General features: G+C 39.2%; 2 protein-coding genes across 3 annotated transcripts in view; one reads left to right on the plus strand and one right to left on the minus strand.

Annotated features, from left to right (window-relative positions):
* The window catches only part of crb1 (crumbs cell polarity complex component 1), a gene marked incomplete in the record, with an annotated part of 22,425 nt that extends 15,720 nt beyond the window's left edge, over positions 1–6,705 (minus strand). The window contains 5 exon segments of the mRNA XM_032526142.1: positions 533–711; positions 902–1,041; positions 1,224–1,419; positions 2,089–2,325; positions 6,500–6,705. Coding sequence (XP_032382033.1) covers positions 533–711; positions 902–1,041; positions 1,224–1,419; positions 2,089–2,325; positions 6,500–6,575 — 828 coding nt within the window.
* An 837-nt stretch (positions 6,706–7,542) lies between these two features.
* axdnd1 (axonemal dynein light chain domain containing 1) overlaps positions 7,543–15,710 on the plus strand; it is a 13,112-nt gene continuing 4,944 nt past the window's right edge. For both annotated transcript variants that reach the window (XM_032526144.1, XM_032526146.1), the window contains exons 1-15: positions 7,543–7,615; positions 8,477–8,634; positions 8,705–8,808; positions 9,237–9,330; positions 10,912–10,997; positions 11,104–11,160; positions 11,343–11,451; positions 11,759–11,880; positions 12,148–12,288; positions 12,514–12,618; positions 13,072–13,192; positions 13,862–13,963; positions 14,103–14,269; positions 14,460–14,529; positions 14,844–15,078. In XM_032526144.1, the coding sequence (XP_032382035.1) occupies positions 7,543–7,615; positions 8,477–8,634; positions 8,705–8,808; positions 9,237–9,330; positions 10,912–10,997; positions 11,104–11,160; positions 11,343–11,451; positions 11,759–11,880; positions 12,148–12,288; positions 12,514–12,618; positions 13,072–13,192; positions 13,862–13,963; positions 14,103–14,269; positions 14,460–14,529; positions 14,844–15,078 (1,744 nt within the window). The remainder of the gene's footprint in view (positions 7,616–8,476; positions 8,635–8,704; positions 8,809–9,236; positions 9,331–10,911; positions 10,998–11,103; positions 11,161–11,342; positions 11,452–11,758; positions 11,881–12,147; positions 12,289–12,513; positions 12,619–13,071; positions 13,193–13,861; positions 13,964–14,102; positions 14,270–14,459; positions 14,530–14,843; positions 15,079–15,710) is intronic.

Consider the following 15,710-nt stretch of genomic DNA (forward strand, 5'->3'; position numbering starts at 1 on the left):
CTCATTTCTAATTAATGGTGCCAGTTGTCCTTCAAGCCTTCTCATTTAAATATTTCACACTCAACAGCATTACATTGTCACTCAAATTAAAGCTACTACATAAAATTGTAACGTTTAGAGCATTGTGTACTATAGCTACTACTACTCTTTCTTTCATCTCTTAAAAAATATTATTTGTATTCCACTACTGGAGGGAGCTTAAATCAGAAAATGCCAAAACTGCCATACACACTGGTGTGCTGAAACGCCTTGCTGGCAGGAAGTGATGACCAGTAGTTTGCTTTGACTGGTCAGTGCCGTTCTATATGCTTTGAGTAATAGCAAAACGTTCCCATTTAAATTTGCCTGTTCACCCTGATGTTGATCCAATCTGCTCATTCCTGTGATCAGACATCTCACTGTACACACTAATTGATTATGAACGTCTCTATATACAGCATTACTGGAAACCACCTACTACTGTCTAACCGTCATTTGAGACCTGTGTAAGACATAACGAGTTAAATTTGGTAAATCAGAATAAATTACCTGTAGTTCCAAGAGGACAGCTGCAGATGTAGCCTGCAGCATGCTGCTGGTCATAGTGTTCAGGAAGCAGAGGCTCGCTGCCATACAGAGCCTGCCACGACCTCTCAATGCAGTGGCCTCCATGCATGCAGGGGTTGCTGCCACACTCATTGATGTCGATATGACACTGGCGTCCCTCAAACCCTGGAATGAGGAAGTCAGACAGTTTTTCCGATGGGAATAATATGTTAGATTGACTGCACATGTGACATCCCATGTATATTAAGTAATAAAGTCAAAATTCTTTAAAGAAACTTTTCACAATGCTTTTAAACCTGTAGCTCAGAAATGAATTATTTTCCCTGTTAACTGAGTGAGAAAGTGCTTCATGTACCTGGCCAGCATTCACAGCTGTAGTTACCCTGGTTGTCCGTGCAGATGGCGCTGTTGAAGCATGGTTCAGAGAGGCATGGTGGTCGTGGTGTCTCACAGAGTCTGCCAGTGAAGGCTGTGTGAGAGCAGTCACAGCTGTAGCTGAGACAATCAAGGATTCAGAAAACACATGAATGAGATTATTTACAGTAGTTTGTCCAGTCTGTGGTTACAGGTATGGCATTTATATATAAAAGGAATTTGTGCTAAACAAAACATTTTTTCTTTTCTAAACTTGGCAAGAGCTATTTTTTATTTTCAGCAACAGGAGCTGGGCCACTTACTTATTCTGCAGATCTATACACAGAGCCCCGTTTTGGCATGGTTGCTCTTGGCACTTGTCAATGTTGATTTCACATCGGTGTCCTTGGAAACCGGGCAGGCAGGTGCAAGTGAAGCTACTGGCATGGTCATGGCAACTGCCGCCATTGAGACATGGTTGTGATTGACACTCATCAATCTGGACCTCACAAGTGGCCCCTGTAAACATCAAAGCAGGACAGATGTCAGGGGGCGTCTGAGCCTTCTACATACACTGAGGGCAAGGGGCAAAAATGAACAAAGCTTTCATGTGTACTGGCTGTGATCATGTGTGGATTGCTCTTTTATCTCACTGCTAGGCTTCTACAGCTGTTTGCAATTCTAAAAACAGTACATTGTATATATATGTACATATATATATATATATACAATATATCTGTAAATCTGTCCCTACACTCAAATAAAATGTATTGTCTTCCTGCAATATTGGATAAAGGTGATTAGAATGGAAGTTTAATGAGTATAAATACAACTAACAGTACATAATTTTAGACTGCCTTAAAGCAGTAAACCATCTGAACATTGAAATAGGTGACACTTGAGTCACTGAATTTGTTTTGCTTGTGCTATGTCAAAATTCTGTCAGGGTCCGTTCAGCTGTTTTATCCATTGGGGTGTTGCTAGTTCATCTTTTCTTTATTAAAATAAGTTCCAAAAAATTTTTTAAACATAAAATAAGATAAAATACAAAACGGTTTCAGACATGATGCAGGGCAAGAATTGTAAATAATGGTGTGAGATTATATCCCAATAAGATATAAATCCAAATGATGCAGTCTCACTCTTAGGGATGCTCTTGGGAGACCCAGCACTGTTCTTCCCACTTACCTGTGAACCCAGGAGAACACAGACAGGAGAAGCTGCCCACTCTGTCCACACAGGTGGCCTCGTTCCTGCAGGGCTGTGAAACACACTCATTCACGTCAATCTGACAGTGAGTGCCCTGAAACCCTGGCACACAGAAGCATGAGTAGCTGTCCCCGCGGACTCTACATATTGCCTTGTTTTGGCATGGGTTAGGAGAGCACTGGTCCTCTGGTGGAGGCTGCAGGTCAGGAGATGCACCTATGATCAGATCACATTTCAAAAACATTAATATTATAGAACATTACTTAGGCTGTACAGATTAACGAAACCAGTATTTAAAAGTAATAGTAATTTGCAATATGCTACTTCTTGTATTAATTATTTTAGTCCTGGAGCAGAACAATAGGTTGTTACAAAATACGTTGGTGACTTGTGATAAAACTTACTCTGCTTTATGATATCTGGTTTTATTTACATTACTATAAAAAGGACCTTGTTAAGTGTTAGATTAGGAAAGTTGCTCTCTATCAGCATGTCAAACTCTATGTGGAACTATGTGACACAACTTATACAGTCCAGTTTCAACAACTCAATTGTTACTCTGTACTACAAAACTGTTTGCATCAATGTACATCAATGGAGCAGACAGTTTGATCACGCCTGGCATGAAGCTCTTAGAATTTCTGTTTAGATTTGATTAAAACAATCTAGCAGCTGTGAGTACAAGCACTTTAAATTGAAGGGCCCCTCAAGGCATCATGGCTGACTGCCATGGCGACCACTTCCACTGTTTGGCTTTAGCGTTCAATCCATTTCCATGGTGACAGCATCCGACTAAAGCTGTGTCGTCCCAAAGATTTTAGGCATTATCTCCTTTATGCTGTGTTTTAATCAGCAAGACATCAATGCCACGCTGACAGAGCTCTGGGTTTAGGTCTAATTTCAGTAAACACACGTCATACATACTAATAAGAGCGGAGCTCTTCAACAGTGGGTCCGGGGCCCCTAGGTGGTCCTCAGAGTTGCTGCAGGGAGGTCACCAAATTGGCCTAACATGAACGCAACATATTATTAGCAAATGTAAATCTGCAAAATATGTTTAAATTGATAATAGGCTTACTGGCCCATATGTAAGGCAGCCAACAATTCTTATTTTAATAGCTTAGTATTTTATGCAAAAAAACATGTTATTGTAGGCCCAGGTTAATTTTTAACAGTTACGTATTGGGGGGGGGGGGTTCTTTCAGTTAATTGACTTAAAAAACGTTGAAGACTCCTTCTTTAGGCTTTTATTGTAGGCCCAGTTTAATATGCAACTTAATGTCACACAATATATGCAGTAAGGGACCCCTACTACGTCTCTCTGTCTCTCTCTCTCTCTCTCTCAGATAAGGGGTCCTTGATTTGACAAATGTTGAAGACCCCTGAATTACAGGATCAGCACTTGATCCTGCCCAGAAACATCAATGAAAAGCAATAATTCTTACGCTGTGTATGACTCAATCATGTGTCTATATGTAACTAAATGTGTCTGAATGAATTGCTTTGTATTGCCAATGGGTGAACTTACTGAGAGACACCTTCCCCGACTTCATGAAGACAATGGTCCAAATAATATATAGGAACATTACTGATTGTAACACTATTCTAAATATGATTGTAATTTATGTTTTTGCTTGATCCCCAGGATGCTTGCTTGTAACTGAGGAGTGTGAGCATGCTTGCGAGCAACAGGATGCTGAATGCAGTTCACTTAATGGAAACAGATGTCATTAATAACAAGGATTTTCTGAAAGTTAGGCCTATATATAGAACCCTTATTTGAATGTAGTTTTCTATTTTAAGACTTCAGAGAATTGTTCATGTTGTCATAATCACCATTGTTTCCTCCTTCATCAATGGTGACTTAACAGACATTCATTTAAATGAAAGTTTTCGAGATTACAACTTTAATTTATTATTTTTTTAAATTAAATTTTGAACTTTTTCCTCATCATGGATTTTATCACACATTTAAAAAACAATAAATACACTTGCAATTAAAGGACTCTCATCTCATCGTAGACATCTTTCAAATGCAAATAGCAGACTCCACCACTTTTATGACTTCCCTCATAAAAGTAGACATTTTTTAATTAGGCTAGCTTTATAATTATATACTATATACTATAACTAACTGCTGTTGATTTCTAGGAAATAGGCTATTCCAAACCTCAATATGTCTAGAACTATGATTAAAATGGTGTGTTTGGGGATTTTATGGGAGCACCAACTCAGGCAATGAAATCCGCAGTAGTTGAAGGATAGTATTTTCTATAATCTTGGCAGCTAATTTCTCAAATCTCGAAACACCTGCATTTTAAGGTACGTTTTGGCAAATGTCTTTGACTTCTTAAACCCCTTAAACATTAATATTATAAACATATAACAATAATTCTGCATTTGGATGTTCCAACACTTCACTGATGCTTTTTCAAATTAAGAAAAAACGTAATTATGTAATTTTTCATGGGTGCAGATACTTACATTCGGTTAAAATATCCTAGATAACTTGAGTTCTGTGGGTTTGAGCAGAGTAAGCGGCAAATGATTTACAAAAACGAACCCAAGATTTGGTCAAGCAATATTTAATAGGTTAAACAGTTTTACTGTGACCTGAAAACTAAAACAGTTTGAGAACCTCAATCCTATGCTGATAGATTGCCTATTTTCTTACTCTTCCTAACTCTCAAATCATTTATCATGTCTTCAGATATGCCCCTTTTGCATATACCCAAGTAAGAAAACATCAAAGACAAATAGCTACCGTGATGTATCTAAAAATGGTCATACTTCAGGCAGAACAAATGGGACTAGCTCAGAGGTAACAATCCTCGTAATCCATGGAATGTGCATGAGGGGCCACAGAGGCATGATGCCACAAAAAGGAGGCTTCAAATAACCTACTTCAAGTGTTGCATGAATTAGATGATAATCACACTGCGCCACATTTCTTAAAGCCTTGAAAGTGTTGTATTGCATTATTGGTTCAACACCATTATGAAGCTAAGGGCCACAAATGTAGCCACACTGATATGAACACAGATATTCCAATAATATTATATGATAATCACACAGAGTAATCATGCCTCAAGAGCACAATCAGGCTGAGAGCAGACTAAAAAGATGTGAAGAGTGCAATTACGCATGGTGCTTCATCTTCACCAACTCAGGCACCAATCTTCGTCATTGGTGGAGGTCAATCAATTTTGCAGACAGTTGGCATGGTTCTCTACGAGCAGCTTATACATGTCTAGACTTTGACTTGGAGCTATGGGCTATGTTTCCTCGGGGGTGTGATGGAGATCAGAGTGATGCTCCGACCATATGCCTACATTAGCTCTCATTACAACAAGGATCACACAGTAAATTGTGTTGCAGCAGTATATGTATGTATACATATTATGTCTACAAAAAGACAGACTTGTATAACCATGGAGAAAAAAATTGCCAATGACTATTCATGCATTTTTTAAGAAACCATGACAGGTGGTGTGTGTTTGCTCTTTACTGAATCCACTGGTCTTTCAGTATACCCCTGAGGCAGAGTTCAGAGGATTCAGAACCAGGCCTGTTGTCTATTTTTGAGACGTTTGAGACACAGCTCCAATCAACCACACATCCCCTCCCACAGCATGTAAGCTTTTTCATATGCAAATTACTTCTAAGGGCCTTTTGTGTGTTCCTATCTGGATGCCCTCAAATAGCACATGTGGGTCACCAACAGATGCATGTTGCTGGTGTATCTGTCTGTTTGTTTCAGTGGTGATAAGAAGACATGTTATTGTTGGGTGTCTTGTAGCAACATAAAGTGCCTCCCCCTTGTCCCATCAGTTACCCGCACACTCTCCCCCCCCCATCCTCACATCCCCTCATTGGTCACTACGCTGCCCTCCATTGTTAAATTTCTTTTTGTCCTTAGAAAATGTGTAGCGATCACCATGATGTCAACTCTCACAGTCTTAATTTATATTCCAAGTATGGACTGGTTAAAATGAAAGCCAATAACTCAAATTCAACAAGAGAACACAGAAGCTGGTATTAATTTGTACACTGTTCTACTATTAAGGTTTAATGAAACATTTGAAAGACAGTTTTAATTAAAAAAAAAAACGTGTTTTGAAAAATGTTTTGAAATAGTAGTGCTGTAGGCTACTTCAATAGCCTACATGTTTAGGCATGAGACAAGGCATCCTGCGTAGGGAAATGATGGGATGCAACACCAACTCAGTCTAGTTTTGCAGGTGTTTAAATGCACAAAACAAATATGAAACTACTTCTACAAATACTAATTAGAGAACTAGGGGAATGTATAATGATTATATAGCAAGCCTGCAGGAGTATAAACAATAACTGAAAACTGAAACTTAACCCGTGAGAAGAAGTCACTTACCATCTATCACAAACAGCGATGAGATGAAAATTGTGCATGCAAGTAATTCAAAATGATTATAGCGAATGAAATCCATAATCGCGACAGGAAATCATCCTGATCGTTGTGTTGAAGTCTTGTCACACACGGATCGCTCTGCTCCTGTGCCTGCTGCGACTCATCTGTTGTCAACTCCAGATCCACTTGATGTACACTTCTCCGCTTGATGGAGCACCATCGAGAACCTCCATCACGCATCCAATAATAAAAAGACCACAGAGGCGCATTCAAAAGGCTACACACACATCCTCCCGTGCAGATCCCAGAGACGGATACATGGGAGGGAGTTACAGCAACCTCAATGCATGGACAGAAGGTTGTAACTAATTAACCATTTAGCCTAAATATCAAAGTAACAGGTTTAGATACTTATAGCCTATCCAAATATTACAATTTAAATATTTGACTACGTAGCCTAGTTAAAGTAGACCTACGTGCTTTGGCAAAAAACAAAAAACAAAACAAATTAAACATCTTTTTAAATCCGAATATCACAGGTAGCCTTATAATAGCCTATTAACGTCAAAAATCAATTATTGATCCATTTTTAAGAATAAACCTAATGGAAAATATAAAGGGGAGCGAGTGAATCAAAGAAAAAGTTTTCAGAACCATTGATTACAATTTAATTATTGATTTGATTTAAAGATAGGCTAATTCTTTAAAAACAATTAAAAAGGTCAAATTGTATTTTGACGGTTGGTATCAAGGATTTTAATGGTGGATTACTAATCACTTGTTTATATAAAGTATTGCATATTTAATGATTAAATGCTAAAAAATTCTCCCTGTCCTGATCAAAATGAAATAACTTTAGTGTCCACAGAAGGCGCTTGGCGTTCCCATGGCAACGCGACCAGGAAGTTGAACCTCAGAGGAGAGTGGAAGGGACGGTGTATTCTTACTTTTTTGGCAAATAACAGGTTCTCGTTCAAACGACTATGTCAAAGTTTCGGAATTTGATAGCCGAAACATTAAGATAACATGTCCACCGTGAGTCCAGCATGATGTCTACGTCCGTGAGAGCCAGTTCGGCGCCAAGTTCATCGAGGCCGGAGAAGGTGCTGGACACCAGAGGTGACTTTAGCAGAAAGTCAGAGGGGAGGCTAGCAGCTTAAGCAGATGGAAGATAAACAAACAGAACAGCATTAGTTACTCATACTGGCACGGCACACAGCATCTCACACAGACAGTAAGTATAACGTTGCAGCCACAAACCTTTGCATCGACAATTACAGTCACAAGCACAACTACCGCTAGGATAAATAACGTCCACTCGAACTAACACACTTATATATGCTGTGCCTTGTAATGCCGCACAGTGCCCTGCTATGCCATGAACTACTACAAAGAACTGCTACAAACTACTATTTTTTCTATTTTTGTTATTCCACTAACCCCAACCGGCCCGTCAGACACCGCCTACCTAGAGCCTGGGTCTGTCCGAGGTTTCTGCCTAAAAGGGAGTTTTTCCTCGCCACTGTCGCACTGTTGCTTGCTCTGGAGGAAACTACTAGAACTGTTGGGTCCTTGTAAATTCTGGAGAGTGGTCTAGACCTACTCTATCTGTAAAGTGTCTTGAGATAACTCTTGTTATGAATTGATACTATGAATAAAATTGAATTGAATTGAATATATCCTCATCACAAGTATCACAACAATAGTTGTAAACAATGGCTGTTGTTTACAACTATTGATGGAAAGTACAGCCATAGGAAGATTAAGTCGTGTTTGTGTAATTTTAAAGAAAATTGTTTAGAAGAAAAATAAAGAAAATATACATCAAATCACATTGTTTGAAATGCGCGTCACATCGTTTTGTCACTTACTGATTTCCAGATTAACCAAACGCTCTTCCATCCAGCTGGAATTAAATTATTCCACACAATACATACGCACCTACTAGTTTGTTTAAGTTTGATTTTTTTTTTTTTTCAGTGGCAGAACTGAATTTTCAAGTCCCAGCAGTAAGCATGAAGACACAACCTCCTCCTGTCAACGACCACATCATCCCAGATGAACTGCTGGTCAGCCTGACCTCCACTGTCTGCAACAGGAGCACACTGGGGCACACTGCACACCATCGGCACTGCAAGGTACATTTAACCTCCATTTATATCTTCACAACAGTTCACACTAGTGTTCCTAAGATGACTTTGTATACAGGAATGTGGAATCAGACGGCCGGATGCAGTCTGGCATCACCAGCTCGGACGCAGTAAATACAAGTTCTTTCTGGAGCAGCCAACGTCCCTAACTGGAGCCGGCAGGTCAGCTAAACCAACAATACATAAGCAACATTGTCGTTGCAACTATGAAGTTTCCCCAAATATTTCATTTTGAACTAAAAATCAGTCTGTAGTGTTTTGATATCTACCAAACATGATGTGTATAAGCTGTATCAGTAGTTATTGCAACACATTTATGTAGTTTTACTCTTGACACTAATACAGGATAAGGTTAATACAAGCTCAGCTTGGTTTTGATTTTGTATTTTCCTAACTGGACACCTAGCACATCCAAAACAAATTGTGGGTTCTGTCTGAAATAGTTATCTTTAATCAGATAATTATACCATTGCTCTAAAAAATTAGATGTCTTTAAAAGTCTCAAATTTAGCTTGCTGCAATCCACAGATGACCTAAAATGGCTAGATGTGCATGTTTCTTTCTTTTCTTTTTGGACGGTGTCTGCACAGGGATATTTCATTCCTGTGTGATGCTGTGGCAACCCAGAGGAAGACAACACCCCTCCCACCACTGACTGAAAGGAGTGGCATTGGAGACACGCAGGTAAGCTGTCCTTGCTAACCTGTTTGGATTGTCGGGCCTTGTAGTCATGTATGACAAAAATAAGGTTTCAAGCATATGCAGAAATAAACTCAGAAATCTCTCATAAACAAATACCTTGGTGAAGCTGTAGTATCCAACTGAGAAGTGCAATTACTACTTTAAGGAATCATCCAAAAGAACTGCCCAAAACATCCTATTGGGATAGATGTTTACTTGTAAAAGATTTTTCGCAAATAAAAACAAAAAATATCTAGAAAAAGGTTATAAATATAATTTCATCTAACTTTCCTGCTTTTAAAAGGGCTTAGGCCATGGAGCTAAGATGTAATGTAACTGAGGAGGAATGAAGTGAAGTCTGGTGAAGAGCTCAGTCTAGCTCTAAAAAATGTCTTACTTAGACTCACTCGACTTAAAACGATACACAGGTATCATTGGAATCCCGGTAGGATGTGGAAGGCGGGACTGAGGCCAGACAACACTTGTTGTAAATGTTCATCTAATAAAGGGTCATACCTACATATGATATGGGAATGTGTTACTAGTCAAATTTTTTGGGTTGCAGTCTTCAGAAAAATCTGTGACGTGACAAAAATCTGTATCCAACCTGACCCTGTAATCTGTATAATAAGGGTTTTATCAAGATTGCTTAATCAACATCACAATAAGTGGATGTTGGTAGCCTTTGCTGTTGCCAAAGAGCTGATTTTTGGTAAATGATAAGCGAGAGAAAGCAGTGCTTCACACATTCAAGACTGGACGGATGCACTGTTGAAAATAGCTAAACTTGAAAGAGTAATCTTCATGAATGTTAACTTTCTAGATGAGTGTAATTTATTTTTGGTCACCTTTCTTAGCAGTCATGTCCTAAAGACAACAGACAATATAGTTAACAATTTAAAGTGTAGTTTACATTAATGCGCATCACAACTTACTAAACCATAGTAACAAGTGTAAGATGAGGAAAGACTAAACCATTGTTATATGTTTTTTGTCTTGGTTCTTTTTGTTATGTCACTGTCTTTTTATTTCTTTTTGTATGTGTATACATGTATGTATATCCGTATGCATATATGTGTACACGTCTGTGTATGTACAGTATGTGTATGTATAGAAAATAAAATAACAAAAAAATGTATGGAAAAAATAAGGAGGGCCTGAGAATGTGCCTTAATTTCCATTTTCAATTTATCATAATTTACCAGATAGTTATTTTCTTAGCAGAATATATGGTTTAACACAAAATCAAAACATAACGAAATCAACCAGATGTGACAAATAAACCTGATATCCCAACTCAAGAACCATAAAACTTTGTTTTAATCTCCCAAAATCACAAAAGGCGAAGAAGTAGAAAAATATTAAAGGGATACTATGCGGATTCAAACTACAGTATGTTCATACTTTTAGATCAGTATTCCAGTAACTTGAAATGTTGTTTAAAAGTTTGGAGAGAAATTCAAATAGATTTTTCATAATCAATAGTAGAAGGTTTTACGGTTGTCTTACAAATACTGTGACTTACTGTAGCAGTACTGACTTCAAACTCACATGTATTGCCATTCATCTATACACATCTTTCAGAACTTGAATGTCTCAGAAAGTCTGATCCCAGAGGAATATCACATTGTGAAAAACAAAGGGCTGCGGAGCCTTGAGTTCTTTGAGGAGTGAGTCTGTTTCATTTTGGTCAAATACTTCATGTTAACTGTGCACCCTCATATTATCATTAAATTAAACATTTCATTCAACTTCCATGTTGCTTCTCTTCCTCAGTGCATTCACAGTGCAGCTACAGGATGATGAGCAGAAGCTACGGGTCTTTCCTTCACTGTGAGTTATAAAAACATGATTTTGTCTAATTTACAGATAAACCTTAGTCAACTAGCCTTCACTGGGAGATTTTGTTGTGTGTATTAGTGATGGTACAGCTTAGTAGTAGGAAATACTGTGTACTGTTAGGTCAGGGAAAGTGCTGGTAAGATAAGGGATGTGTCTATGTTCTGAGTGTCCAGGAGGCCCAGTGGGAGGCTGGAAGTGGTCCAGTTGATGAGGATGATGGACGACATGCTGGAGAAGGCCGGAGTGGATCAGCAGAGTGAGGAGCTGACAGAACTCTCCCAGGTAGGCACAGGCTGATTTGGCCTCTATGGCTGACACTAGTGCTGTGCTGCATTTATGTACAGAGAACAATACATACTGGTGCAATTTCAAGATTTTGGGCTGCTTTTATAAAGATATGGATTTTTATGTGCATTGCTTCCTGCCTCATCGAAAACACAATGTGTCAATGTGTTATTTTCAACTGGTAACCACAACACACTGTAATTAGAGATGTAAAATGTGTATATGAAAATCAAAAGTGCTTGGAGATTCTTCTTATAGCCATTTAAACCTATTAGAAGAAACAGTGCAAGGAAATGTCTTACAGATGGAGGGTCTGTTGGAGCTGGTGCAGGTCGAGCAGAACATCTACAACATTGTTTTCCATGAACTGATCAGGCAGGTCAGCGTGGGCTGTGCTGAGAGAGGACAGCTGCTTGCCAAACTCAGGTTAGCAGCCAATACATTAGGACAGCACCACTTGTTGAGGGAGTATCATGAGCCTTAAAACCAGATAATGGAAATATAGAAGTAAAAAATAAGAACTCATAAAATAAAGCATGATTCTGCAATTATATTACCTTTTTGTTACATCGTTATTTCTGAAACGAATTTTGACAGATAGTTTGGAAGAAATTTGACATTTTTAGAAAATCTTTTGCAGTAATAATACAAAGAAGCCTTTTTCCATCAGCTTTTGTGTGTGTATTTGTCTAGACAGCGCTACCAGTCCCTGCTCGAGCGAATCCCCAGCCGTCTGAAAGCTCTACACACTGAGACAGTGGCGCAGCGGGCTCTGGACCGCCGGCTAACTGAGGAGATCCACCACATCAAGACAGCCATCCAGCAGCTCAACATGTACGTAGGTCAGGTGCCAGGCTGCTGGGTCATGATGAATACAATTATCATGTGCTGTTAAGCACTGGAACATGTACATAGAGTAATTCTATGTAAAAAATAAATAAATATAACAAATGCAAGAAATGAAAATAATAGCATCTATTACTCATTGTGTGAATATGAGAAATGTGTTTCTGTGTGTGTATATGTGTGTGTGTTTAAGGGTGTCCATCTTTTTCACAGGGAACTGTCCAGAATCAGAGACCATGATGCCTTTGTTTCCCAGCAGGCGGAGCGCGCTCACCTGCAGCTGGCTGGGGAGCTTGAGCAGACTCACACCAACTCACAGTCAGTAGGACTGAACTGAACTATTGTTCATTCAGTCAAGGTTACATTTTTGTTAAGTTGATTAATTCCAAAATTCACCAGCGTGAACATTATGAAGCTTATTTATCTGGTTGATATGAGTGATTTATTTCAAGCAAAATGTATATATGTCTTAATCAAAAAGCTTCAAAAAAACTGTAGAAGCAATTTCTTATACATGTACTAGTTACTGGGTACTGCTATCAGTGTAACCCCATTGTAATGTACACAGTAGTGGTTATTGAGTCCTTAATTATTACTTTTTTTAAAAGTTAGAAAATAGAGTCAATTTATAGATGCTAGGGAGCAAAAAAATTGATTAAGGCCTATTTCATTCTGAGATAGAACAGCAGCATTTCAGTAAGCATGCAGTGAAAAAAAGTACAAAATGTGACCAGGTGTTCCCTTTTCAAATAGTCCATGTGCTCTTCTCAGTGTGGTCCAGGGTTACCACGAGCTGTATGAGCTGCAGAGGGGTCGCCTTGAGGCTCAGCTGCTCCAGATGACTGAGGAGAGAGACGGCTGGAGCAAGCTCACCTTCTGCCTCGCCCTCAAGGTGTGTGAGCCATGATGGAGTTTCTTTCTTTAAATTGGACTCACCTAGTCTGTTATTTTCATGTGATGGTGCTGGTGTGCTGTTAGGCAGAATAAATAATAGAATAACTGACTTTGGCTTGTGGAATCAGAAGGAATGCCAAAGTTATAAACATGTATTGTTATATTATATGGATCGTAGTCTTGCATTGCCACGGCGCTGTGGAGGAGGGTCTGGTTTGTCCACACCGCATTCCTGGAGGGGAAAAGAAAGTGCTCTGGTTTATCGGCATTTCTTCAAACCAATCACTATTGTCTTGAGCGGCTTTAAGCGCCGTAAACAATGATGGTGCCTCTGCGAAAAAGCCTCTGTAAGGAACTTGTTTTGGTGGAACGTGTATGTTTACAGGTTGTTGCAGTTGTGCAACAGAAAACTCAGACTGGACAGACAGCCTAGCTAGCTGTCTGGATTTACCCTGCAGAGATCTGAGGAACAGTCCTCATAATCAAGGTTAGAATGCCAATGCAAAGAAAGTAGGAGGTTAGGCACATCCAGTGGAATTTCCGACAGCACCTGAACAATCCCGGAAATGGAATGTCGTCCATATAGACTTTATGGATAGATATGGCTCACTTTGTTGCTCACTATGATTTATGGGTTATAAGGATCCGATTTTTCTGTGATTCTCAGGTGATCAGTGTGAAGAAGCTGCAGCTGATCAGTCGCCTGCATGTCATCGAGCAGAGCTGGTTCAAGACAGCTGAGCACTGCAGCCTTTACCTCACTCTGAAGGTAACAATTAAGTTCCTATTTCTGAATCACTTTTTGGTATTGCTCATGGCAAAAACACCAAACGTCCCAGATGACTCTTTGGAAATATCCCTGGTGGTTCAATTACACTCTGACTATGGCAGTGACCATCCCGCTGTAGGACACAGAGGACCTGAATATCATCATGGAGCTTAGTGACTACTGGAAAGAGCAGCTGGCTGCTTTCATGTCCCAGCTGCAGAAGAATGAGCATGCTCAGTGGGAACAGATCAGTGCAATCCAGCAAGGCATCGCCAAGTGGCTCACCTTCTGCACCACACAGAACAAGTAAGGACAAGTAAAGACAAAGTGGCATCAGTTATAGAAAAAAGGATTTTCTGGAAAACTGTCAAAGAAAATTATTGAGACTTTACACCCGGTATAATGTTGATAATCAGCAAAGTCATTGAGAGCAATTTATGGAAGAGGAGACTGATCAGTGTGTGTATTTTGCCAAATGCTTTTACTCTCTTTCAAGGTGTCCTAACCCAAAATATGAGAAAGCTTCATTGGAAAAGATTCATGCTGATTTGAAGCAGTGGTCAAATGTAAGACAGTAAATTTACTTCCTCTGTCTATGTTTTTTCTCTTTGTGGTCATTAATGCTATCTGTCTGATGTTTTGAACGCTTGATGTTTACACAGTCTTTCAACCAGGACAAACTAGTATGTTGTTTTTAAGCATGTCTAAGGTATTTTCTGTCTCATGAGGTAGTGGCCATTTTGGCATTCTTCTTTTAGATTATATTCCAAATATCTAGTGAATACAGTATGTTTAATTCAGTTTGAAACAATATGTCTAGTCAACTGCAAATTTTCTTTTGTTGTCCTTAAGTCCTCATCTGTCTTTCTTTACTCTGCAGACATTGGCCCTCCTGTGTGACCGCTACCAAGGTGAGAAGCTGCTTTTTGGCCAGCAGACACTGAATGAGCTTGGCCGTGTCCAGGAAAGATGGCTGAATATGAGCCTTCAGCTGTTCAGAAGACACCCTTATTCTGATGGTGAACCCCGTGAAGGCCAACAGTCCCTAAGAGAGCTGGACAGGGTCCTATCTGATCTCCTCAAACAGCTGGACACCCAAATCACTGGAGAGAATGGTGAGAGCTGATAAGAGACAACATTTTGAATCATTTTAAATGAGCTAGAAACTGTGATAATGAGGCCTAAAGACAGGTAAGTTAAGTATACACTTTTACCTGGCACTGCTTCAGTTTTCGCTTCACTGTTGTCCAAATGGATATATGTAAACAAACAGAACTACTGAAAGCTGCAAAATCAGGACCTTGGTGAGTGTCACGGTGTGTGCTCCTGACACACACACACACACACACGCACGCACCACGCCACACCACACACACACACACACACACACCACACCACACAGACACACAGCATTTTGGCCCCACAAAGCTATCCGGACCCCACAGTATACTGTATTCTCGTTTTTGGACACCCACACACACACACACACACACACACACACACACACACACAAGCTATAGTTACAGAATCTTCCTATATTGTCTTTAGTATTTTTCCTAATCATTTACAATTTTTTTCAGTTGCTTACACACTGTAAGTAAATGCTTAGACAAAAGCAACGCAATTACAGTAATTTATTCCTTATTGCTGTAACGCAGTAATATAACGAATTAAAATTAAAAAATTAAATAAAAATAAATGCTATGCTGTTTATCTTACTTACATTTTGTAAGTCAAATCATTTTTG

Source organism: Etheostoma spectabile, chromosome 9, assembly GCF_008692095.1.
Source record: "Etheostoma spectabile isolate EspeVRDwgs_2016 chromosome 9, UIUC_Espe_1.0, whole genome shotgun sequence".
NCBI lineage: Eukaryota > Metazoa > Chordata > Actinopteri > Perciformes > Percidae > Etheostoma > Etheostoma spectabile.